Consider the following 19469-nt stretch of genomic DNA (forward strand, 5'->3'; position numbering starts at 1 on the left):
TTTTTCCACATTTTGTTACAGCCTTATTCAAAAATTATTTTCCTCATCAATCTACGCACGATACTCCATAATGACAAAGTGAAAACAGATTTTTTGAAAATTAATTTAAAAAAAAAACAGAAATAGCTTATTTACATAAGTATTCAGACCCTTTGCTATAAGACTTGAAATTGAGCTCAGGTGCATCCTGTTTCCATTGATCATCCTGTTTCTGCGACTTGATTGGAGTCCACCTGTGGTAAATTCAAGTGATTGGACATGATTTGGAAAAGCACAAATGTCAGAGCAAAAACCAAGCGATGAGGTCGAAGAAATTGTCCGTAGAGCTCTGAGACAGGATTGTGTCGAAGCACAGATCTGGGGAAGGATACCAAAAATGTCTGCAGCGTTGAAGGTCCCCAAGAACACAGTGGCCTCCATCATTCTTAAATGGAAGACGTTTGGAACCACCAAGAATCTTCCTAGAGCTGGCAGCCTGGCCAAAATGAGTAATCGGGGGAGAAGGGCCTTGGTCAGGGAAGTGACCAAGAACCTGATGGTCACTCTGACATAGCTCTTCTGTGGAGATGGGAGAACCTTCCAGAAGGACAACCATCTCTGCAGCACTCCATCTATCAGGCCATTATGGTAGAGTGGCCAGACGGATGCCACTCCTCAGTAAAAGGCACATGTCCGCCCGCTTGGAGTTTGCCAAAAGGCACCTAAATACTCTCAGACCATGAGAAACAAGATTCTCTGGTCAGATGAAACCAAGGTTGAACTCTTGGCTTGAAAACCAAGCGTCAAATCTGGAGGAAACCTGGCACCATCCCTATAGTGAAGCATGGCGCTGGCAACATCATGCTGTGGCGATGTTTTTCAGCAACAGGGACTGGGAGACTAGTCAGGATCGAGGGAAAGATGAACGGAGCCAAGTACAGACATACTTGATGAAAACCTGCTCCAGTGCACTCAGGACCTCAGACTGGGGAGAAGGTAAACCTTTCAACATGACAACAACCCTAAGCACACAGCCAAAACAACACAGGAGTGGCTTCGGGAAAAGTCTCTGAATGTTTTTGAGTGGCCCAGCCAGAGCCCGGACTTGAACCCTATCGAACATCTCTGGAGAGACCTGAAAATAGCTGTAAAGCGACACTCCCCATCCAACCTGACAGAGCTTGAGTGGATCTGCAGAGAAGAATGGGAGAAACTCCCCAAATACAGGTGTGCCAAGCTTGTAGCGTCGTTATGGGGTAGTGTGTAGATTGATGAGGGAAAAAAACAATTTAATCAATTTTAGAATAAGGCTGTAACGTAACAAAATGTAGAAAAAGTCAAGTGGTCTGAATAGTTTGTCTCCTCCTTTAACAGAACCTAACTTTGTCTCCTCCTTTAACAGAACCTAACTTTGTCTCCTCCTACAACAGAACCTAACTTTGTCCCCCCCTACAACAGAACCTAACTTTGTGTCCTCATTCAACAGAACCTAACTTTGTCTCCTCCTATGACATTGGGAACTTCACCTACTTCTTCTTCCGAGAGAATGCGGTGGAACATGACTGCGGTCGGACCGTGTTCTCTCGCGCTGCCCGGGTCTGTAAGAACGACATTGGGGGCCGCTTCCTATTGGAGGACACCTGGACCACGTTCATGAAGGCGCGGTTGAACTGCTCTCGACCAGGAGAGATACCGTTCAACTATAATGAACTACAGGGGACGTTCTACCTGCCAGAGCTAGAACTGCTCTATGGGATCTTCACTACTAATGTGTAAGTGTGAGACGCATACTATACTATACTATACACACACACACACACACACACACACACACACACACACACACACACACACACACACACACACACACACACACACACACACACACACACACACACACACACACACACACACACACACACACACACACACACACACACACACACACACACACACACACACACACACACACACACACACACACACACACAGAGGGTATATTCTGCCTGTATTATTAAGCAATGATACCCGAGGGGGTATGGTATATGGCCAATATACCACGGCTAAGGGCTATTCGTACAGTAAAAATAAATGGTTTGTCATACCTGTCTGATATACCACAGCTGTCAGCCAATCAGCATTCAGCGCTTGAACCACCCAGTTTATAATGTATGATAAACCTTGAAGTTGCCAAAATACTGAAGTATACTTCAGGCACAGCTTAAAATGAACAGTCATGTTATACATACTATCGTCATTCACACACGTTTAGTTTCACAGTTTGACTTTAAACTCATTTCTTTAATTTTCAATTTTCTCACCTCTTAGAAGAGACATGCTTTTGTGGAAAGTGACAGTTTGAAAAGTCAAAGCTATCCGTCAGGCCCGATCCATACACTTAGCCACAGAGGCAGAACATCTTAATTGAAGCCTGGTGTTAAATTTATAGTCACCTTACACCATCACTCACAGTAGGATCTGAGTCTGTGTTATAGACACTAACTGGTAGGGACAGATGTGTAGGTATATTTAGAGGACAAAAACACAGACTGGACATTAACAGTCAGCAGACAAAATCCTAACCATATACAGTTCCTTCAGAAAGTATTCACACTCCTTGACTTTTTCCACATTCTAGCCTACACACAATACCCCATAATGTAAAGTGGAGTTCTGTTTTAATTTTTTTCTCCAAATTAAGTAAAAATGAAAGCTGAAATGTCTTGAGTAAATAAGAATTCAACCCCTTTGTTATGGCAAGCCTAATAAGTACAGGAGTAAAAACAAAAGTCACATAACAAGTCACATAGTAAGTTGCATTGACTCACTCTGTGTGCAATTTTAGCGTTTAACATGATTTCTGTACCCCACACTTACAATTATCTGTAAGGTCGGTCAGTCGAGCTGTAAATTTCAAACACAGATTCAACCTCAAAGACCAGGGAGGTTTTCCAAAGCCTCGCAAAAAAAGAACCTATTGGTAGATGGGTAAAATAAATTAAAAAGCAGACATTGTATATCCCTTTGAGCATGGTTGCCACGAATCCCGGTTTTGTTTTTGGCTATTTAAACCCGGTAGGCCCGCCGGCTTTTGTGCGGGCTTGTTTTTCTGTTCATGGTGTGTGGATTATTGTGGATTCCGTTTTCCTGGACAGTTTCGTCCTATTTGTTGGACTGGGTATTTTATGCGCCCTTGTGTTTGGCGTGACCGTTACTCTGTTCTTGGAATAAAGATCCACGTTTTGAACTACCCTGCTCTCTGCGGCTGACTCCTCCACCCACTACTCCTAGAAGCCATTACAATGGTGAAGTTATTAATTACCTTTTGGATGGTGTATCAATACACCCAGTCACTACAAAGATCCAGACGTCCTTCCTAAATCATTTGCCGGAGAGGAAGGAAACCGCTCAGGGATTTCACCATGAGGCCAATGGTGAATTTAAACAGTTACAGAGTTTAATGGCTGTGATAGGAGAAAACTGAGGATGGATCAACAACATTGTAGTTACTCCACAATACTAACCTAACTGACAGAGTGAAAAGAAGGAAGCCTGTACAGAATAAAAATATTCCAAAACATGCATCCTGTTTGCAACAATGCACTGAAGTAATACTGCAAAAAATGTGGCAAAAAATGTGGCAAAGCAATTCACTTTTATCCTGACTTCAAAGTGTTTTGTTTGGGGCAAATCCAATACAACACATTACTGAGTACCACTGTCCATATTTTCAAGCATAGTGGTGGCTGCATCGTGTTATGGGTATGCTTGTAATCATTACGGGGAGTTTTTCAGGATAAAAAACCCCAGAATGGAGCTAAGCACAGGCAAAATCCTAGAGGAAAACCTGGTTCCGTCTGCTTTCCACCAGACACTGGAAGATGAATTCACCTTTCAGCAGGACAATAACCTAAAACACAAGGCCGAATCTATACTGGAGTTGCTTACCAAGAAGACAATGAAAGTTCCTGAGTCTCACAGTTACAGTTGTGACTTAAATCTGCTTGAAAATCTTTGGTAAGACCTTAAAATGATTGTCTAGCGATGATCAACTACCAATTTGACAGAGCTTGAAGAATTTAGAAAATAATCATTGCCAAATATTGTACAATCCAGGTGTGCAAAGCTCTTAGAGTCTTACCAAGACTCACAGCTGTAATCACTGCCAAAGATGATTCTAACATGTATTGACTTGAATCAAGATATATTATTGTTTTATTTCAAGATATATTATTGTTTTATTTTTTATATTTATTTTTTCAAATGTAATGTCAAAGTGAAAGAAAATCCACTTTGACATTATAGAGTATTTTGTATAGATAGTTGACAAAAAATGACAACTAAAAAATGTTAATCCCACTTCCTAATACAACAAAATGTGGGAAAAGTCAAGTGGTGTGAATACTTTCTGAAGGCACTGTATATTTATCGCTATCCCTCTCTTCCCCCTTCAGGAACAGCATAGCAGCGTCTGCGGTGTGTGCCTTCAACCTCAGTGCCATCACCCAGGTGTTTGGAGGTCCCTTCAAGTACCAGGAGAACTCTCGCTCCGCCTGGCTACCCTACCCTAACCCTAACCCTGACTTCCAGGTAAATACTCACCTACCCCAACCCGAAAGACTGGTTTGCAGTCGGTCGATCAACATGTCTGTAGACAGTTGTCGCAGTGACATCGTTACCATTCTATTATCATCAGACATCAAACTTATCGTCTTCGTTATGAAAAAGTTTAAATACAAAACGACAGCCTCTGCATGGCATTTTTATTAGATTTTTTACCAGGTAGGCCAGTTGAGAACAAGTTCTCATTTACATCTGCGACCTGGCCAAGATAAAGCAAAGCAGCGCGACAAAAACAACACAGAGTTACACATGGGATAAACAAACGTACAGTCAATAATGCAATAGAAAAATCTGTATACAGTGTGTGCAAATTAAGTAAGGAGGTAAGGCAATAAATAGGCCAATAGTGGAGAAGTAATTACAATTTAGCAATTTACACTGGAGTGATATGTGCAGATGAGGATGTGCAAGTAGAAATACTGGTGTGCAAAAGAGCAGAAAAACAAAAACAAATATGGGGATGAGGTAGGTAGTTGGTTGGATGGGCTATTTACAGATGGGCTGTGTACAGCTGCAGCGATCGGTAAGCTGCTCTGACAGCTGACGCTTAAAGTTAGTGAGGTAGATATAAGTCTCCAACTTCAGTAATTTTTGCAATTCGTTCCTGTCATTGGCAGCAGAGAACTGTAAGGAAAGGCGGCCAAAGTAGGTGTTGGCTTTGGGGATGACCAGTGAAATATACAGTGGGGCAAAAAAGTATTTAGTCAGCCACCAATTGTGCAAGTTCTCCCGCTTAAAAAGATGAGAGAGGCCTGTAATTTTCATCATAGGTACACTTCAACTATGACAGACAAAATGAGAAGAAAAAAATCCAGAAAATCACATTGTAGGATTTTTAATGAATTTATTTGCAAATTATGGTGGAAAATAAGTATTTGGTCAATAACAAAAGTTTATCTCAATACTTTGTTATATACCCTTTGTTGACAATGACAGAGGTCAAATGTTTTCTGTAAGTCTTCACAAGGTTTTCACACACTGTTGCTGGTATTTTGGCCCATTCCTCCATGCAGATCTCCTCTAGAGCAGTGATGTTTTGGGGCTGTTGCTGGGCAACACGGACTTTCAACTCCCTCCAAATTCTTTCTATGGGGTTGAGATCTGGTGACTGGCTAGGCCACTCCAGGACCTTGAAATGCTTCTTACGAAGCTACTCGAAGCCACTCCTTCGTTGCCCGGGCGGTGTGTTTGGGATCATTGTCATGCTGAAAGACCCAGCCACGTTTCATCTTCAATGCCCTTGCTGATGGAAGGAGGTTTTTACTCAAAATCTCACGTAACATGGTCCCATTCATTCTTTCCTTTACACGGATCAGTCGTCCTGGTCCCTTTGCAGAAAAACAGCCCCAAAGCATGATGTTTCCACCCCCATGCTTCACAGTAGGTATGGTGTTCTTTGGATGCAACTCAGCATTCTTTGTCCTCCAAACACGACGAGTTGAGTTTTTATCAAAAAGTTCTATTTTGGTTTCATCTGACCATATGACATTCTCCCAATCTTCTTCTGGATCATCCAAATGCTCTCTAGCAAACTTCAGACGGGCCTGGACATGTACTGGCTTAAGCAGGGGGACACGTCTGGCACTGCAGGATTTGAGTCCCTGGCGGCGTAGTGTGTTACTGATGGTAGGCTTTGTTACTTTGGTCCCAGCTCTCTGCAGGTCATTCACTAGGTCCCCCCGTGTGGTTCTGGGATTTTTGCTCACCGTTCTTGTGATCATTTTGACCCCACGGGGTGAGATCTTGTGTGGAGCCCCAGATCGAGGGAGATTATCAGTGGTCTTGTATGTCTTTCATTTCCTAATAATTGCTCCCACAGTTGATTTCTTCAAACCAAGCTGCTTTCCTATTGCAGATTCAGTCTTCCCAGCCTGGTGCAGGTCTACAATTTTGTTTCTGGTGTCCTTTGACAGCTCTTTGGTCTTGGCCATAGTGGAGTTTGGAGTGTGACTGTTTGAGGTTGTGGACAGGTGTCTTTTATACTGATAACAAGTTCAAACAGGTGCCATTAATACAGTTAACGAGTGGAGGACAGAGGAGCCTCTTAAAGAAGAAGTTACAGGTCTGTGAGAGCCAGAAATCTTGCTTGTTTGTAGGTGACCAAATACTTATTTTCCACCATCATTTGCAAATAAATTCATTAAAAATCCTACAATGTGATTTTCTGGATTTTTTCCCCTCATTTTGTCTGTCATAGTTGAAGTGTACCTATGATGAAAATTACAGGCCTCTCTCATCTTTTTAAGTGGGAGAACTTGCACAATTGGTGGCTGACTAAATACTTTTTTGCCCCACTGTACCTGCTGGAGCGTGTGCTACAGGTGGGTGTTACTGTGGTGACCAGTGAGCTGAGATAAGGCGGAGCTTCACCTAGCAAAGACTTATAGATGACCTGGAGCCAGTGGGTTTGGCGACGAATATGTAGCGAGGACCAGCCAATGAGAGCATACAGGTCGCAGTGGTGGGTAGTATATGGGGCTTTGGTGACAAAACGGACGGCACTGTGATAAACTGCATACAATTTGCTGAGTAGAGTATTGGAGGCTATTTTGTAAATGACATCGCTGAAGTCAAGGATCGGTAGGATAGTCAGTTTTACGAGGGTATGTTTGGCAGCATGAGTGAAGGATGCTTTGGTGCGAAATAGGAAGCAGATTCTAGATTTAACTTTGGATTGGAGAGTTTAATGTGAGTCTGGAAGGAGAGTTTACAGTCTAGCCAGACACCTAGGTATTTATCGTTGTCCACATATTCTAAGTCAGAACCGTCCAGAGTAGTGACGCTAGTCGGGCGGGCGGGTGCGGGCAGCGATCGGTTGAAGAGCATGCATTTAGTTTTACTAGCATTTAAAAGCAGCTGGAGGCCACGGAAGGAATGTTGTATGGCGTTGAGGCTCGTTTGGAGGTTTGTTAAAACACAGTGTCCAAAGAAGGGCCAGATGTATACAGAATGGTGTCGTCTGCGTAGAGGTGGATCAAAGAATCATCCGCAGCAAGAGCGAAATCATTGATATATACAGAGAAAAGAGTCGGCCCGAGAATTTAACCCTGTGGCACCCCCATAGAGACTGCCAGAGGTCCGGTCAACAGGCTCTCCGATTTCATACAGTGAACTCTATCAGAGAAGTAGTTAGTGAACCAGGCGAGGCAGCCAGTAGAGAAACCAAGGCTGTTGAGTCTGCCGATATGAATACGGTGATTGACAGAGTCGAAAGCCTTGGCCAGGTCGATGAAGATGGCTGCACGGTACTGTCTTTTATCGATGGCGGTTATGATATCGTTTAGGACATGGGGGTGGCTGAGGTGGACCCGTGACCAGCTCGGAAACCAGATCACATAGCAGACAAGGTACGGTGGGATTCGAAATGGTCGGACGATCTGTTTGTTCACTTGGATTTCAAAAACCTTAGAAAGGCAGGGCAGGATGGATATAGGTCTGTAACAGTTTGGGTCTAGAGTGTCTCCCCCTTTGAAGAGGGGGATGACCACAGCCGCTTTCCAATCTTTGGTAATCTCAGACGATACGAAAGAGAGGTTGAACAGACTAGTAATAGGGGTTGCAACAATGGCGGCGGATAATTTTAGGAAGAGAGGGTCCAGATTGTCTAAACCAGCTGATTTGTAGGGATCCAGATTTTGCAGCTCTTTCAGAACGCCAGCTGTCTGGATTTGGGTGAAGGAGAAGCGGGGGGCTTGGAACAGTTGCTGCGGGGGGTGCAGAGCTGTTGGCTGGGGTTGGGGTAGCCAGGTGGAAAGCATGGCCAGCCGTAGAGAAATGCTTATTGAAATTCTCAATTATCGTGGATTTATCAGTGGTGACAGTGTTTCCTAGTCTCAGTGCAGTGTGCAGCTGGGAGGAGGTATTCTTAATGGACTTTACAGTGTCCAAAAACTTTTTGGAATTATTGCTGCAGGATGCAAATTTCTGTTTGAAAAAGCTAGCCTTTGCTTTCCTAACTGACTGTGCATATTGGTTCCTGACTTCCCTGAAAAGTTGCATATCGCGGGGACTATTCGAAGCTAGTGCAGTATGCCACAGGGTGTTTTTGTGCTGGTCAAGGTCAGTCTAGCCTGGAGTTAACCAAGGGCAATATCTGTTCTTGGTTCTACAATTTTTGAAAGGGGCATGCTTATTTAAGATGTTGAGGAAAACACTTTTAAAGAATAACCAGGCATCCTCTACTGATGGGATGAGGTCAATATCCTTCCAGGATACCCAGGCCAGGTCAATTAGAAAGACCTGCTTGCAGAAGTGTTTTAGGGAGCATTTGACAGTGATGAGGGGTGGTCATTTGACCGTGGACCCATAACGGACGCAGGGAATGAATCAGTGACCACTGAGATCCTGGTTGAAAACAGCAGAGGTGTATTTAGAGGGCAAGTTGGTCAGGATGATATCTATGAGGGTGCCCATGTTTACGGATTTGGGGTTGTACCTGGTAGGTTCCTTGATCATTTGTGAGATTAAGGGGATCTAGCTTAGATTGTCGGACGGCCGGGGTGTTAAGCATATCCCAATTTAGGTCAACTAGCAGTACGAACTCTGACGATAGATGGGGGGCAATCAATTCACATATGGTGTCCAGGGCACAGCTGGGAGCGGAGAGGGGTCTATAACAAGCAGCAACAGTGAGGGACTTATTTTTGGAGAGATGGATCTTTAAAAGTATAAACTCGAACTTTGGGCATAGACCTGGATAGTATGACAGATCTCTACAGTATATTGCAATTCCACCCCCTTTATCAGTTCTGTCTTGACGGAAAATGTTGTAGTTGGGGATGGAAATTTCAGAATTTTTGGTGGCCTTCCTAAGCCAGGATTCAGACACAGCTAGGACATCAGGGTTGGCGAAGTGTGCTAAAGCAGTGAATAAAGCAAACTTATGGAGGAGACTTCTGATGTTAACATGCATGAACCCAAGGCACTGGGCTTCAGCAGCTTGCTCTATTTGAACACCAATAAACCCATCCATTTAAAAATGAATGTGGTAAATGTCCACCTAGCAAGCAAGCCAACTAAAAGCAACTGTCTAAACAATGTTTTGGTTCGTTAGTAGCTTGTTAGCTAGGTAGCTAGCTGGCTAAGCAGGTATAGGGCACCCCTCAGCAGGAAAAATAGAACGAGACAATCATTTGTGCCAGGTGTGATATCCCTCTTAAATAGCTTGGGCAAATGTTCCCATTGACCTTTAAGGCCAGCAGGCTAGTCTTTGTTTTAAATGTTTTAAATGTTTTAAATGTTTTATTTTTTAAATTTCTTATTTCTTACTATAATTTTTTTTTTATTGGTGCGTGACTGTTATTGAAAGTTGTATTGTCAATCTTGTTTTGTATTTAACGCCACTTTAAATGTGTACATGACACTGCAACAAAATTTCCCCATGGGGACAATAAAGTAAGTAAGTAAGTAAGTAACCAGTTCAAATAATGACCAGAGTATAGCTGACAACGCCTTAACTTTATCTACTTTTTATTAATTATTAAAGGAAAATAAACCCACCACAACAACATAATTAATTACAAGGTAATGATGGCGAGTTTACAGAAATTAGCTTTTGGTTGTGTGTGTGACAAAATAAAAGTAGGTCATTCTATATGAGAATTTTAGAACTACTTGTCACAGTGGATTTGGTCTTGTTGCTGTAGCAGCCCAGTAACCACGACAACAGGCATTGCGAAGTTTGCAGAGACATTAACTTTTTTCATGTCTGTGCAACAAGGAAACAGTCGCAGCGCCGGTTGACAGACATTCCACCAGAGTATAAACTAAATGTTGTTTTGACCAGTGACACTTGTCACATTCTAATTGTCTACAGACATGTCATTAAACCAAGTATACACCAACCCTAACACTGACTTTCAGGTAAATATACACCTACCCCAACTCTAACCCTGGGATATGTTTTGGGAGGGATGAGCCTGAATCAGTTTTTAAAGTTGAATATGACCAATTGAATATAACAAATCAGGCTAATAGCTACTACCATAGTGTGACAAGACAGATGTATGACTCAGGTCAGTGCCTTACAGATGTTGGATCTTAATTTGAGCCAGTTTGCTACAGCAGGAAAATCATCCTGCAGCAACAGAAAATGTGAATTATTATGTGGATTATAATTAATGGCCGTTTTTGTAGGGATTGATATATTTTTCATTAAGGCAAATTAAGTTGTTTTTTTTAAATTGGAAATTATAAACGTTTTAAAAACTCAAATACACAAAGTTTGCATTTCCTGCTGTGCAGGAATATTGTCAGCAACAAAAGAGTGATCAAATTAAGATTTTACATCTGAGATGGCGACGGACGACCGCGCCTGTGTCTGTTTCCAATGGACAGTCAGCTCTGGTGGACATCTAGCCGTCATGGACTCAGGCTTTCACCTGGTTATTCTGAGAGATTTTATCACCTCAACAACTCTGTCCAATTAACCAACACACACAAACATAATCGCATACAACAGAAAGTGTGTGTCAAATCAAATCAAATTGTATTTGTCACATACACATGGTTAGCAGATGTTAATGCGAGTGTAGCGAAATGCTTGTGCTTCTAGTTCTGACAATGCAGTAATAACCAACGAGTAATCTAACAAGTGCAAAGGGATAAAGAATATGTACATAAAGATATATGAATAAGTGATGGTACAGAACGGCATAGGCAAGATGCAGTAGATGGTATCGAGTACAGTATATACATGTGTGCATGTGGTTATGTGTATGGGTGGGTATGCATTTGTGTTTGTGTTTGTGTTTGTTTGTGTGCGTGCTTGAGTGTGTGTGTGTGTGCGTGCGTGCTTGTGTGTAGGGCTGATGAGCAAGCCCCAGAGTCCCTGTACACTCCCTCTCATTAATTCATTCTCTCTCACTCTCTCTCTTTCAATCTCCTCACAAACCTGTTAATAATGACGACCTCGCGTTATAAAACTCACTGATGTGAAATTTACAACATCCCAATCGCACCACTACAGTGGAGCCGGAAGAAGTTGCCCCTAACCACTGACCCAGGACCAGGTGTTATTACATCTCCCTTATAGTTTAAGGTTAGGAGTGGGTTGAGGGTAATCTGATCCTAGATCTGTTTTCAGGTCAACTTCTACCTATCACGAATGGCACTTCATTCTCTGAAGCCTCTCTGACCCATAGCCACAGAAATTTGTTTGGCTGTGGGGGTGCTGCGATTCTTTTTTTGCCTGTTGGGGGGTGCAGAATAAAAAAAATTTGCCCACGCTGAAGATGTCTTTATCTGTCCACTAATACAGGACTAGTGAAGGCTCAGTGCATGACTTTTGTGAAAAATTAACTAAATGTATTTGAATGTTTACCAGCATTTGTAACTTGACTCTGTACAAAACAGTTAATCTGATAATACTGTTGGAATATAACAATAGTTGCTTGATATATGTTTTCCAGTTTCTTGAAATACTTTGCAAACTTATTTCTATGTGAAAACTGAAATGGTCTATTCATTCCTTTTCAGTAGACACTCTTATCCAAAACAACTTACAGTAGGGAGTACATACATTTGCATGCTTTTTCAAACCCACAACCCTAGCATTGCAAGCGCCATGCTCAACCAAGTCATCCACATCATCACAAACCATTTGATGTCTCAATGTACTCAATTACTCTACTGTACATTGTTTTTCTTCATGGTGATGGAAAGTGTAGTTACAAACCTAGATGACCAGCTTGTGTACAATACAGTAATGTACATTAAGTGGTTTGTAAGGATGGTAAATTAATACAGCACAAAAAGTGGTTGTTTTCCATGTTATTTGATCAATAAAAACATTTCATTTGAAGTGGATGTTTTGTTTCTTTGCCTATACCTTTGCACTTTTTGATGTAAATGTCTGAGGCCTGGGTTTTGTTCTTCATGGATTCCATTAAAATGACAATCAAAGAGAAAGGGACAGGGCAACGACTCTTACAACTCCAACTATTGAGTCATGTTCTTAATTATACAACTACCTTTTTTGCCAAAGTGGAGATGCTGAAAACATGCTTTTGCCCACGCTACAGACGTCGATATCGCTCGAATAATACTTCAATGAACGAAAATATGAATGCAAAATGCAACAATTTCCAAGATTTTACTGAGTTACAGTTCATATCAGTCGATTTAAATAAATAAATTAGGCCCTAATCAATGGATTTCACATGACTGGGAATACAGATATGCATCTGTTGCTCATAGATACCTTTAAAAAAAAAGGTAGGGGAGTGGATCAGAAAACCAGTCAGTATCTGGTGTGACCACCATTTGCCTCATGCAGCGTGACACATCTCCTTTGTATAAAGTTGAACAGGCTGTTGATTGTGGCCTGTGGAATGTTGTCCCACTCCTCTTCAATGGCTGTGCGAAGTTGCTGGATATAAATGGGAACTGGAACACGCTGTCGTACATGTCGATCCAGAGCATCCAAACATGCTCAATGGGTGACATGTCTGGTGAGTATGCAGGCCATGGAAGAACTGGGACATTTTCAGCTTCCAGGAATTGTGTACAGATCCTTGCAAAATGGGTCCGTGCATTATCATGGAGAAACATGAGATTATGGTGGCGGATTAATGGCACGGCAATGGGCCCAAGTATCTCTGTGCATTCAAATTGCCAATCATAAAACACAATTGTGTTTGTTGTCGATAGCTTATGCCTGCCCATACTATAACCCCACCGCCACCATGGGGCACTCTGTTTACAACGTTGACATAAGCAAACCGCTCACCCACATGACGCCGTACACACTGTCTGCCATCGGCCCAGTACAGTTGAAATCAAGATGCATCCATGAAGAGCACACTTCTCCAGCGTGTCAGTGGTCATCGAAGGTGAGCATTTTCCCACTGAAGTCAGTTACAACGCCGAACTACAGTCAGGCCAAGACCCTGGTGATGATGACGAGCACGCAGATGAGCTTCCCTGAGACGGTTTCTGACAGTTTGTGCAGAAATGCTTCAGTTGTGCAAACCCACAGTTTCATCAGCTGTACGGGTGGCTCGTCTCAGATGGTCCGGCTGGTGAAGAAACCGTATGTGGAGGTCCTGGGCTGGCGTGGTTACACGTGGTCTGTGGTTGTGAGGGCAGTTGGACATACTGCCGAATTCTTTAAAACGACATTGGAAGCGGCTTATGGTAGAGAAATGAACATTAAATTATCTGGCAACAGCTCTGGTGGACATTCCTGCAGTCAGCATGCCAATTGTACACTCCCTCAAAAGTTGAGACATCTGTGGCATTGTGTTGTGTGACAAAACTGCACATTTTAGAGTGGCCTTTTATTGTTCACCGTACAAGGTACAAGGTAATGATCATGCTGTTTAATCAGCTTCTTGATATGCCACACTTTTCAGGTGGATCGATTAATTTGACCAAGGAGAAATGCTCACTAACAGTGATGTAAACAAATTTGTGCAGAAAATTTGATAGAAATAAGATTTTTGTGCATATGGAACATTTCAGTGATATTTTTTTTCAGCTCAGAAAACATAGGAGCAACACTTTACATGTTGCATTTATATTATTGTTCCGTGTATTAAAGGTCCAGTGCACTACTCTTGTGAAAACAATATATATTTTTAAATGTTGTTTAATTTTTTTCATAAAACCCTCAGCACCCCTACTTCCCGCGGCTATGCTCTGACCCCATAGGGCTGTGGAACAGAGGGAGGATTTGGAAACCTTAGCTTTAAAGCTCTGTGCTTTTTAGTCAGGACACAGAGAGAATGGTGTATGGCTGGAAGGGCTAGCAGCTCTCAGGGCTAGCAGCTCTCAGGGCTAGCAGTTCTCAGGGCTAGCAGTTCTCAGGGCTAGCAGCTCTCAGGGCTAGCAGCTCTCAGGGATAGCAGTTCTCAGGGCTAGCAGGCTTAGCAGATGGCCTACAGGCTAATCTACCCACAACAGTCTGAATGTGATTTCATTTTCTCAAGGGGTTGGGGGAGCCAGTGGAGGGCACGCACACACGCGCGCGGCTACAGACACGGCCGGCTGCACACACATGTTCCATATCACTCATGTAACCAAAAGCCTAAGGTGAACTTGGTCAGCGAGTTTTACGCTTGATAGACACACATATTTGCACATGAAGAAACACACACACACACAGATTCCAGTCACTTGAGGCTAGGAGAAATTGCCTGGATGGAAACCAATTTCCTCTGGCTTGTAGTATCTGACCAAAGCCTTGCCCTGCCCACTGTGGCTGTGTAGGTCTGCACAGGGCCCTGTTAGAGAGGATAAAGTGTATGTGTGTGTGTGTGTAAACCAGCCTTTTCCAAGCTCAGGGGGAATTGCTCTGAAATGCACCATTTGACACACGCACGCACACACATGCATACACATGCATACACACACACGCACACACACACACACACAGACACACACACACACAGACACACACACACACATACACACACACACACACACACACACACACACACACACACACACACACACACACACACACACACACACACACACACACACACACACACACACACACACACACACACACACACACACACACATTTCACTGTTGGAGTACAGCACACTTTATCTAGGTTGGGGTGACATCTTCATCAAGTATTTGTCAATGTTGGAGGATTCGATTTACGAGCTTTGGATTTATGGCAGCCCTGCATTGATGTAAAATGGCCTGCCCATATATCTAGCACCCTACACACACACAAACACACACACACACACACAGAGCGAGAGAGAGACTCACACACACACATACACAAATACACACACACACCAACATGGATCTTTCCCCAACTTCCTGTGAAATCATTACTCACACACACCCTGACCATTGATTGAATGGTTAATGACCTATCTGTCTAGAGAAATATCTCCCTCTTCTCTTAAACTGTATGAATTGATCCAGCAGTCATAGATAATGGTGAATCATGTTGCTGTGTATTAACAGTTCATATACCATCAGACTGGGGTGGGTGTGTCTGAGTGCAGATAGTCATCTCTCACTTTTAAATGCAAAATGAATTCATCGTTTAACTCACTGTCAGAGAGAGATTGATGTGTTTTGCACAAAACTCTTATTGATGATTTCCCAATGGTTGTTATAATACATTTTACATGCATATCTCACTATACTATAAGCCATACATACAGTTAGTACCAGACCTGGGTAGAAAATAGTTATGTTTTGTAGTTCATTTGAAAATACTACCTTTTCAAAAACTCAAGGTCGTCAAATATAGGTTATGACATTTCAACTAAAAGGCAAATATTTTCTTTCATATTCAAGTACAGGTCTCAGAAAAACAACATAATATTGAAAGTATTGGAATATCTCTCAGAAAACCCCAAAATATTTTAAGGTATTTTAATATATGCAAGAAAGCAAAAAAATATATATTTTTGATGGCTGCCAAAAAGCTACGACAGTTAGTTGAATTAGTCTAAATATATGATCATAAGCATGTGGTTTAGGGGGCTCTTAGATATTCATCTTAATATAGTTTATAGTCTAGAATGAAATATATGAGGGACATGGAATCACCTCAACATTAGAGTAGACCACTTTTGCAGCTTCAAAATGACAAACAAATATATTTTCACAATGAGTGAGACATAAGGTAATACAGTAACACTTGGCATCAAGTTCTTGTGTAGTAACTCTGTGATTATTACAATAGCAACATTGTTGTTACATAGGACTTGCATAATAATGGAGTTATTACATAAGTAGAATAAGGACTAGACACTATTCCTCTTGTGTGCAGTAGTTACAAAAAACTCTCAGCTCATTTCTATGCAATTAAAATGCAATTGCAAAAGTATTATGTAACAACATGCTAATAAATTGTTGCCCCAAACGTAATTACAGTTGTATTGCACAGGCACAAGAACAGTGTAATGTTAAGCGTTACTGAGAGTGCTAACAGTAACAAATGATGGCTATTGAGTGTCAAAAGGAAACTAAATATCCCAAAACTGCCTTCATGAATCAACTACAGCCAAGGTAGGTGGAAAATCTGTTAGTTTTAGTCTCAGTAAACTATCCCTTTAAAGATGGTATAGTGTGTGTTTGTAACAAGAACATTTACCCTCAGATGGACAAAGAGGTTCAAAGTTGTTTTTGCTAAGCATCCAACTTGCTGTTTCCAATGTTTGCGAAAGGATTTGAATTACTCTGCAGTATTTTCAGGTATCATACAATTAATTGCAGCTTTCAAACTTTTCAGTGGCATGTTGGAAGAGTCAGTAGTTGAGTATCACAACTTATTTATACTTTTCTGTACAAAATATAATTGATTAATTGGTTTGATTTGATTGTACACCTGGGGCAATGGATATTCAGGAGAATAAACATTTACAAAATGTTCAGAAATAAATGTATTGTGTAGATCCAATAAGACTCTCAGATAGATTGGAATAGTACAGGAGATTGTGTGTGCTCTATTCATTCTATTTCTATCTTCAACGTGCAGTTCTAGATACAGCCCTGCCATTAGTTGAAGGCAGCCAATCCAATAGTTTCAGAAAAGTAGTCACTTCCTCAGATCTGTAAGCTGTCATCAAGGCAAAGGATGGCTACTTTGTAGAATCTCAAATATAAAATATATTTGGATTTGTTTAACACTTTTTTGGTTACTACATGATTCTATAGTATATGTTATTTCATAGTTTTGATGTCTTCACTATTATTCTACAATGTAGAACATAGTTTAAAAAAATTTAAAAAATAAAAACCCTGGAATGAGTAGGTGTGTCCAAACATTTTGACTGGTACTGTATATATTGCATTAAAATACAAAAACACAGTCATGGGAAGCACAAATATATGATCTCTGTCCCTCTCTTTCTCCCTCGAGTGTGGTACCATAGACTACGGCTCCTACGTGAATCTGACAGAGAGGAACCTGCAGGATGCCCAGAAGTTCCTGCTGATGAATGAGGTGGTTCAGCCGGTCCAGCCTGTCCCTTACTTTATGGAGGATAATATCCGCTTCTCCCACGTAGCTGTGGACGTGGTGCAGGGCAAAGACATGCTGTTCCACATCATCTACCTGGCCACAGGTAAAATTGAAGTGTGTGTGTGTGTGTGTGTGTGTGTGTGTGTGTGTGTGTGTGTGTGTGTGTGTGTGTGTGTGTGTGTGTGTGTGTGTGTGTGTGTGTGTGTGTGTGTGTGTGCGTGTGCGCGTGTGCGCGTGTGTGTGTGTGTGACTATCTGATTCCTAGCCCTTTGACTCTGCACATGGTGGAGTGGTTCAGGAAGGTGAATGATGGCATTAGATGTGTAGCTCTGAGGAGACATCAAAGCTTTTATTCAGCTGACATTAATGGGATCGCAATGAACTGCCATGTGTCCTCCATATGCAGCAGCACACACACACACACACACACACACACACACACACACAGAGGCACACAACCTTGCCCATCCAGCAGACTCACCCCCCCCCCCCCCAGACACACACACACCATCCTTTTCCACACACTCAATCCCTCACTGAGAAATGTTAAACACCATGAAATTGCAACCAGTCGCCTGTCAAGGGGAAGCATGGCGGTAATGTGAAAAACACAGGTACAGTATGTAACACAGCAACCAGACAGAGGACAGGAATGATGTAACACAGCAACCAGACAGTGGACGGGAAGTATGTAACACAGCAACCAGACTGGAAGGCTTAACCTCCTCTTATCGCTGCTGGATTATACAGCCATGCTCTGTCTCATTCTGTGCCCCTGTTATTTCTGGATCCCTTCTCCACCTGTTCTGCATCACTAGCCTTGGGGCATTTCTGTCTGTCTGACGGTCCTGCTAACAAAACATTGCTCCCATTGTGTTTGTGTGTGTTTGTATGTGCATGAGTGAGTGTGTGTATCTCCACTCTCATTGTGTGTGGATGTGTGCTTATACGTGCGTGAGTGTGTCTGTGTGATCAATGCGGCAATGAGATCGGTGGGTTCACACAGAGCAGACAAGTTTCTGGATGCTAACCAGACCTTAATGAAAACATCTGAACCAGTGCCAGGGCCATTAGCAACGGCTAGCATACATAGCTAATCACTGGCTATTAGCACTCTAGTGCACTGCTCTGATTGGGACCATTCTCTGGTACCTGATTTGTTTTACTAGAGGGCCGAACAACTAGGTAGTGTCGTACAATGTTTTTCCAACTTTTGGCTTTGTAAACCACACAAATCCTCTTTAATTCCTGTTTGTATAAAATAGACAAAACAAACTGTTTTTAGGCAGGATCTAGCCATGAACGCTAACACTATTGTAGCATGTTGAACCAAACTATTTCCAACATTTCTTTGCTTGTAGCTTTTAGTCAAGTGTAGTCATCAATTTCTGAGTATCTCGGATATCAGTTTCCCTACAGATCTATAAAACATCCATTGCTGCCGCAGTGAAAAACTCTACTCTACATGCAGGACTGTACTTTTGTATTTTACCACCTTGAAGCTTTGTTAGGGAATAGGAATTCAACTTTCTTAGATCTAATTACATTCCCCTCCCCACAGGGAATACATGTATAATTGACGATGTTAGCTTGAGTTGCCTCCAAATTCTGTATCTTATGCAATCACATGGGATGTTCCCATTCTTGCCAAGAATAAATGGAATTGAATGGAGGCAATCTGCATGAAACATTACAGTACTGGACCACAGAGGTCATCTTATAAATGCTGACCTAATCTGTAAATCAAGACTTCCTATGATGGCAGTTTAGCATGTCTAAAAACACTTTAAATTAGTGAATTTGGCTATTTCAGTCACATCTGTTGTTGACAGGTGTATGAAATCGAGTACACAGCCATGCAATCTCCATAGACAAAAATTGGCAGTAGAATGGCCTGATCAGCTCAGTAACTTTCAACATGGCACC

General features: G+C 42.0%; 1 protein-coding gene across 1 annotated transcript in view; it reads left to right on the forward strand.

Moving 5' to 3' along the window:
* LOC120027783 (semaphorin-5A-like) overlaps positions 1-19469 on the forward strand; it is a 208194-nt gene that overhangs the window by 101623 nt on the left and 87102 nt on the right. The window contains exons 8-10 of the mRNA XM_038972811.1: positions 1466-1751; positions 4434-4569; positions 17442-17646. Coding sequence (XP_038828739.1) covers positions 1466-1751; positions 4434-4569; positions 17442-17646 — 627 coding nt within the window. The remainder of the gene's footprint in view (positions 1-1465; positions 1752-4433; positions 4570-17441; positions 17647-19469) is intronic.

The sequence above is a fragment of the Salvelinus namaycush genome, chromosome 33 (assembly GCF_016432855.1).
Source record: "Salvelinus namaycush isolate Seneca chromosome 33, SaNama_1.0, whole genome shotgun sequence".
Lineage (NCBI taxonomy): Eukaryota > Metazoa > Chordata > Actinopteri > Salmoniformes > Salmonidae > Salvelinus > Salvelinus namaycush.